Raw genomic sequence first — 8,197 nt, forward strand, 5'->3', positions numbered from 1 at the left:
TGTGCAATAATGCCTGAATGGCCAGAAACGCCCATCTATTTATTTACTCGCACTCACACACACTCACATTTACACTCGCATTCGCTTGTCGCCCAGTTTGCTCTCCAAAAACGCGACTCATCTCACCTCGTTCCCGTCCTCGTCCTCGGGTTGCCCTTTTGGCCAAAGCTTTTCCCCCAACGAACCTGCGGCGACCTCCAACCGCCCAGCATCGCATCTACTTGACCTACTAACGCCTGTCGCATTATGACACACATTCGTTAATTAGGCCCAGCCCAATAACTTCTTTGCTTCCCAGTCATCATTTTCATCATCATCATCATCCCATCATCGAGGCGTACGCGGCGTATGCGTAATATGTGATACTACATAGTATGTGTGTTTTTGTTGTGGCCTCGATTTGCATGGCATAAAAATGGCACGCGGTGCAGACACACCTTGGCGCGTCCCTATTTTTATGAGTTACCAATAGCTAGCTAGCTGGGTTGGGCGGCCAGTGTCCTTCGTCCTTCGCAGCGAAGTCTCAATGCCGTGCCCATGCAGCGAGTTAAATCAAATTAGCACCCGTAGGGCCAGCAAATCCGAGGTGCATGCCATGCCACACCCCCAAAACACACACACACACACAAACACCACACTCACGTACGTACGCGAGAATCGGGAAATCGAGAAATGGGGACAGGGAACAAGGAACAAGGACTTGGAACATGACAGGAGACAGCGTCAGAAGGAGGATATTACATAACAGGCGCTGCCCATGTAAATCTGGTTGTAAATTCCCAGAGTGTGTGTGTGTGTGTGCTTGTGTTTGTGTGCCTCTGGCTGTGTTGGTGTTGTTGTGCTCAAGTGTGTGTGTGTTGTGTGTGTACGAGTGTGCGGTTTGGCCCAAATGAATATGCGATGACGTTGACGCTGCCATTGTTATTGTTATTGTTTTTGCCAGTGGATGCTGATGCTTTATTATTATTTGCCCAGTTAAAAAAGGTAATTTACTCATTTTCTCTTAACCTTGAACTCTTAGTTTTCGCCAGCATTTTTCGTTTCCATATTTGTATATCTTATGCGTTGAAAAACATGTTCTTTTTATGCAAAAAAAATTAATTGTACAAACGTTTTGCGTTTATTGTGTGTAATTTTAAATTTTTTTAATGTATTTTTTGGTTTTTGGGTTTGTTGGTTTTGTTTTTTTTTTTGAAAATTTGTTGCTGAAACGCTTTGTTAACTTTGTTGAAATTCTTTTAGTTGTCTAAGTTATTGTTTTTGGTTAAGTTTGATGATTTGACTTGAGTGTCCTTTTATTTTGGGGTCTTCATATTTTTCTGTGTTAAAATGTTGTAAATGTAAATTCCGCCGCGTTGCACACAACAATTCTCTGGCAGAGATCAACTGAGACTGAGCTCGACTCTGGCCTTAGTTGCATCCTTTTGGGTATCCTGCTCCTGCTTCCTTGGCGAAGGACAAAAATCGCGAGAGAGAGCGAGCCCGAACAAAATGTTGCAAACTAAACCACAACAAAAACAGCCAAAGGGCCAGGAGCCAAGAGGCAGAGTGGCAAAGAGTCAGATAGAGCGCAAAAAGAGAGAGAGAGAGAGACAAAAAAAAGGCAGGACTTTCCCTTTCCCTTCTGCTCCTGGCCATGTCCTCGCCCAACCCATTTGTTGTTGCTGCTGCTCACTCTGTTTCACTTTCAGGGGGTGGTGGGTGGGTTTCAGGTTTCCAAGCTTACAGTGATTCTGCGTTTTCATGGTGATGCCTTTTCTAGCCGTTTGTTGTTGCCCCAAGGAAAGCTCCATTGTTGTCAGTGGCCACGTGACTCGCGACCAGGACTTTCTTATCAGTCCAGAGCTTTAAGTTTGCCCCCAGGTTGCAAAAGCTCCGATTTCCGATAGCAGACCAAGGGATGCTCTTCTCTAACTGGCTTAATGCGTTTACTTGTACTCTAGTGAAAAACCTTACTAACTATGGTTCCTAAAAAGTAATATAAAAATAGAGAATAAACTTAGGATAGGATCGTTATTCCGGGTTGTGTCTCTACCCGCTAATATCTAAGTGTAGTAGCTAGTTTTGTTGTACGTGGGTTTCTTTGATTTGATGCGTGTTTTTCCTCTTCTTAGATTTCCATTTTGTACTTGTCAACGAAGTTTGTAACTTCCAACTACCAGTCCATGGTCCAAGGACTCCCTTTGGCCCAGAACTTCCTAGCTGGCCTCCTCGCTCTTCTCTTGGGCTCCACTGCTGCTGCTATTGTTGCTGTTGCTGTTGCTATTGCTGTTACTGCTGTTGCTGTGGCTCTGCGTCTGCGAAAGGATGTGTGCTTAGTCCTGTGCTGAGATGGGCAATCGTAGTGGATCACTTACCTTATTTCTGTGCGGGCAGTCAGCGTGGAGATGGTCTTCGCCACGGCAGCGGTGACAGCGCTTCGGCTGAGGACCCAAAGCGCACTCGGAGGCAATGTGGTTGGCGAATTCGCCGCAGTTATAGCAGCGCATGCGACGAGTCCGGCGATTTCTGTTTGGGTGATTGGTGGATAGGTGGATAGTTGGGTAGGTGGTGAAAATGGGGGAAAATCAGTGAAAGGATTGGGTGGGCGAACTCACATTCGTGGCCTGTAGGTGCTGCCTTGACAGCTGCCGCCATGCCTGCTGGACACCCTGGTGGCCTCCAGTCCGCGCGACGTGCGCTGGCACTCGAACTCCACCTCCTCCTGCTCGCCCAGGGAACGGAAGCCGGACATCTGGATGACGCTCTGAAGGGGTGTTATATAATTAAGTTTATATTTAAATAATTACACTGATAATCTATGCGTTATCAGAACAACAACAACTAGTGTACACTCTTCAAGGAACCAAAACTATGAAAATGTATCTGTGTTTTCTTACGAACAAAGAGTACCCACCTGATGGACGAACACCTCCTGGCCGCCGTCGTTGGGGGTAAGGAAGCCCCATCCTTTGGCCACGTTGAACCACTTGCATTTGCCCACTCGCACACAGCCGCACTCCTCGGCGGGACTCGCAGGATTTGCAGGATTCGCTGGATGAAAAGCAAGAGAAAAGGAAACATGAGTGCGGAGCCCAATTCGATATCCTGTCTGGGAATGCCTCTCTTCAAGGTTTTGTTATTCAAATGACCAAGCGGCGGTTAGGCAGCTGAACAACATTCATCGTGTCCTTGCCCCATTTGCCGCGAGGCAAGTTCAACTTGGCTTAGGTTCTCCTGCCCTGCCCTCTCACCACGCCGATTCTGTAGCCCTCCACGTCCCCATTCCAACTCCCATTTGAGGGCAGAAAACAGGTTTCGTTGTTATTATAAGAAATATTTGGAAAGAACTGAACGAGCGGCGGAGCGGATTCATTCCATTATCTAAGCAGGGGCTCATCTCACTCACTCGCGCATTCATACACTCACACACACGCCCATCCATTTGGGCTGGCTCATTCATTCATTCATTCATAAATTGTTTTCACTTCGCTCGCTCCCATTCCGCTGGCAGCTTATCTATTTCTCGAAATGGGCCCTGGTACTCGAGTACTCGTAGTATCGCCTAGATGCCGAAATGCCTCAATGCCTAGATGCCCAGATACTCGGAGTGCATTCACATGCTTCTCTGGCTTATCTGAAAACGAAATTTTCATTTTCGGGGGTTGCTGGCATTTCTAGGTCGGCCTGCTCCAGCAATTTTCTTACTCATTTCCAGCGCGAACGTGAATGGACTTTTGAGATCTTGGAAATTCTGTTGCGTCTGATAAGAAACCTAATTGAATGAAAATCTTTCAGTTTGGCCAAACCACCACCATTACACGATTATCCTTTTTGGCTGCCTTGGTTTCCCTTTTCTTTTCTTATAGGTAAGTCGCAAACTGGTTTCCCCATTCAATTAGCTTTGTAAGTCTCGCAGATCTAACGCCTCAAATGCACTGAGGCGAGGATAATCCTCAACTGGCCGGGCTGTGTCCTTGATCGACGTGTGATGGTAAGTCGGTCAACGTTCGGGGGTTGATGACACCTCTGTCATATATATAGAAACCCCCCCCACCGAATTGCCAATAAAAAATCAAATCAACGAATGGCAAAAACACAACAGAAACCGTGAAAAACACACGCCAGCGAATAAAGAACTGCGCAGTATATAACAAAAAAACCAGACAAAAACAGAAACCAAATATTAGGGCGATCGCACAGCCAATCAGCAATCAGTTTGATAAGATTTCCTATTGAATTTTGTTGTCGCTTTTTTTGGAACACAAAACACGTTTGTTGTGGGCAGAAGAGGGGAATGTGTAGACGGACGTTTGTGTGACGTTCATGCATTAGTTGGAAATTAGTTTCACTCTACTCCATATTCTAAACAAACCTGATGAAGTGGAACTCTGGCTGGTGGTCCTCCTTTCCAAGCCATTTTCCAACTGTATGTTTTCCATGCTGCCTTCTTGTGTTTTTACTTTTTTGATTTTAAATTGGAGTTTACTTAAATTGTTTGATTTTTCGCTCCAAAACTCTATGTTGCTCAAAACTTCACTGCAAATGCATGGTTTTCCAGCCAACGCACAGACATGTGGCCAAAGATCCGTATCTGTAACTGTATCTGTATCTGTATCTTTCACTGCCCGCACTCACACAGCTACAGCACTTTCTCGATTTTATTTTGTGGCTCACTTAAGGGGAAATTAGGAAAACGCTGCCGCTGCGCACGACGCACTTCGTCACACTGACTCCGCGTTGCGTTTGACTATTTCTAGGAAGGTCGCAGCAGGCCCGAAAAATATTTGGCTCAGTATCTTGAAAACAATATTCGTGTGTGTGTGTTGGTGTGTCGGTGAGTGAGCGTGGAAATTGTCGAGCTGAGTTGAGTGAATTCGCCCCGTTTCGGTTCGAGTTGAGTTGAGTTGAGCGCGTAAATGTATCTGACAGATACTCTACATGACGATCGCGGGGAGAAGCATCGCAAAACGTGCAGAGAGCGCGCTAGAGTGAGAGCGAAATTTATCTATGCCGGATTCGGATTTTGAATTCGGATTCGGACTTGGATTCGGATGTATCTGCATCTGTGTAGGGCACTCGAAAAGTGCGTGAGACCAGCGCACTTCAGGATACTTGAAAAGCCTAACTGTTATACAAACCAGACTGAATAGGTTTCAATTAACGTTTTTTATGAGCATTTTATTAATTGAGTTTTTTATTTTACGTTAAGCTGTCTTTTTTGCCTTAGGTAAATTTAGGTAAAAATTCAACTATATCTAAATTCAAATTGGAAATACCTTTGCAATAAAGCTGTAAATTGTGTAAAACATGTAATCATTAAAAGAACCACTTACAGATTTGCCGAGACTATGGGCAAACTATGTACAAATGTAAATTATCTTATCAATTCCATTTTTCACTCAAAGTACAAATAGATGTAATTTATAAAATGAAACACTTAATCACCCCAAATCCTGCCTTATTCCGATAGGCTGATCACTTTCCTAAAAAAAGATGCCGCTAAAAAGCGAACTACTCCCATTGGTGACTGCCAAAAAATTGCACTAAAAAACTGCACCACAACTGGCGCCCTGCAACCCTCGCCTCAGTCGCGTGCCGGGCAGCTGTGCATCCTCGTTGCATTTCAACCCCTCGCTGCTGGCAGATATGAAATGTGCACCCCCTGGATGCATTGTGCAACATATTTGCGAACGCTCGTCCTGCCTCTTCCTCCCTCTTCTTCCCTTTGCGTGCTGCGACTCCGGATTGTAGCAATTAATTTCGGCACGTGCCACGCCGGCATGCCGAATCGATGACCAATGCCATTGATGACAGTGGATCCGAGGGCGGAAACTGTATCGAGGATCGAATGCACAAGGGAGGCATCAGATGAACACTTTGTGGTTCGTAAATTTGGCAAGAGTCCGATGGATTTGCTGTGTGAGTGGCTTGAATGGATGGATTTGGCAGAACATTTTTATAAAATTACCAGAAATAAGTAAGACAAATTGAAGATAATTTTACGATCTAATTTGTGAGTTACTATTAAAAAACCTATTGTTTAAAACGTTCTTGGCGAAACAGATATTTAAAATATATTTTTTAGTTTAGAAAATGTACAACTAGTGCTACTGAAAATATTTGGATGCTTGACAAATAATAAATTATAAAATAAAACGCATTTATTTTGAGATAGAAATGCATCTTAGTTTAGAAAACGTACAACTACTGCTACTGAAAGTATTTAGATGCATGACAAATAATAATTTATAAAATAAAATGCAGCTAATTTGAGACATTTGGATTTAGTTATTTATCATTTAATGCTTCTAAGCTTGTTTTGGCATTGATGTAAAAAACAGCTAGCGCAAATAAAAAGGTAACATGAACCAATCGAAGGCCAAACTGGATAAAAAAAAACCATGAGAAAAGCAGGAGGGCGGGTGCTGTTAATGCTGGAGGGGTCACCAAGGGTCAGTTTGATTTTTTATCAATAGTAAATAAATGCTAAAGAACCCAAAACAATGCAGCTCGAGCCAGCCGTCGCACAGTCTGTAATCAATATTTTGGCTGCCCTGAGCCTGCCGCTCCCAATCCCGATCCGATGGCCAGTGGTCGATGGACAAAGCCGGCCAGAAGGACAAAGGACACGGCGAGAGCGAAAGTGCCCATTAGGGATGCAGGCGATGGTATGGGATGGTATGGAATATGATGGGATGGGATGAAATGGCAGGCACTCACATGTGCGTAATTGGAACAGGATTAACAAGGCGTCCTGGCGCATTCACACAGAGAATGCAATTGAAGTTTGGGGAAGTGCAGCCGGGCATTGTCCGAGGGTCCGAGGATAGGTTCAGTTCAAGGCATATCCATCCAGACGGGGCATTGTGGACGGGGGGGAGCGACTACACAATGGCCATGAAAATAATCGGCTTTAACTATAAAACGTTGCCAAACACAAAATCAAGGCTGACATGAAAATGAGGAAAATTCCAGCCCGGCTGGATTTTGCTATGCAAAATCGCAGATGAAAGAGCGCGGAGGGTGGGTTGCACGTTGGGGTGCAGGAAAACGGCGATGGGAGGATGCATTCGCTCCATTTAGCCATGTGCATGTGGCATTTCCGCACAGCACGCGTTTGACCCGACATGGCACCTCGACTCCCTCCTCGCCTCGCCTCGTTTTCCCGTCGATAATCAGGATACGTTTTTTTGTTGCCATCCTTTTATGCGTAAAACGCACACAATTTGCATGTCCAGGGGGGTTAACATGTGAGTGTAAGCATTGAAGTGCCCTACTTTCATTGTAGATTGACATGTGATTGATGTTTCCATTTGCAGTGACAGACCGTCAAAGAGCTCTTAGTCGCGTTAAGCTGCCTTGGCACGTAGCAACTGAATTTAATCAAATTGGATACAATTTAGTTGCACAAATAGTGGAATATACTACACCTAAAATAGCTAAGTCGTTCGATCCAAAACAATTCTCTTAATGTTAAAGAAAATGTTGAGCAACCGCCTTGAAGAGTTAAGTCCCCCAAAAGTATGCCAAGTTTTTGTGTGTCTAACTCAAGCAGCAATTGATTTTAGTATGAAATATTTTTGTATTTATTCATTCTTTTCGTACTGTTATTAATTGTGATTCTTTAGAGATATTTTATAGAGATATTTCATATATAATTAATAGGAATTTAAGTTGCATTCAAATAATTAGATAATTCTTGTTTTCTGCTCGATTTCGGTTTGGTTTTTCAATGCATTCTCTTAAGATGTTTCGCATGTAATTGGCGTATAAATATGCATATAGTCAATTATTTCGTTTATTGTGGTATAAGAGGTGAGTGATATATAAGCGTGTATATACCTTGAGGCTCGTATAAATCAACATTTATTTTTCAAGTGGGTTCAAACAGAAACTCAATCTCCATCTCGAATGTTAAAATGATTACATTTAATTGCATTTTTAATTGGGCTTCGCTTCGATTGCAAATGAAATTCGCTGCGTTTTTTGTTGTTTCTTTTTACTAATTTTTAATTATTTATGAGAACCAATTTTGTACATTTTGTGTATATGAGAGAGAGTGAGAGAGAGAGAGTGGGGAAACAATTTCATAGGACATACATACGTATAACAAAGGCTCTACATGATCTATATAGGGCTGAACTATAGATAATTGTAATTATATAGATTCATACATTTGAAATATTGATTGCAATAAAGGTATACGATAGACTTA

At 43.3% G+C, this 8,197-nt stretch overlaps 1 protein-coding gene across 1 annotated transcript; it reads right to left on the bottom strand.

Annotated features, from left to right (window-relative positions):
- Positions 1–1,903: 1,903 nt before the first annotated feature.
- LOC122617496 (protein lin-28 homolog) lies at positions 1,904–4,693 on the bottom strand. The gene is made up of 5 exons (XM_043793378.1): positions 4,355–4,693; positions 2,897–3,033; positions 2,598–2,746; positions 2,358–2,508; positions 1,904–2,297 (listed from the first exon to the last, which is right to left on the bottom strand). Exons 1-5 carry the CDS (start codon positions 4,419–4,421, stop codon positions 2,199–2,201), a joined length of 603 nt encoding a protein of 200 aa, XP_043649313.1. The 5' UTR covers positions 4,422–4,693; the 3' UTR covers positions 1,904–2,198.
- Between the last annotated feature and the right edge of the window lie 3,504 nt (positions 4,694–8,197).

This window comes from Drosophila teissieri, chromosome 3L (assembly GCF_016746235.2).
Source record: "Drosophila teissieri strain GT53w chromosome 3L, Prin_Dtei_1.1, whole genome shotgun sequence".
Classification (NCBI taxonomy): domain Eukaryota; kingdom Metazoa; phylum Arthropoda; class Insecta; order Diptera; family Drosophilidae; genus Drosophila; species Drosophila teissieri.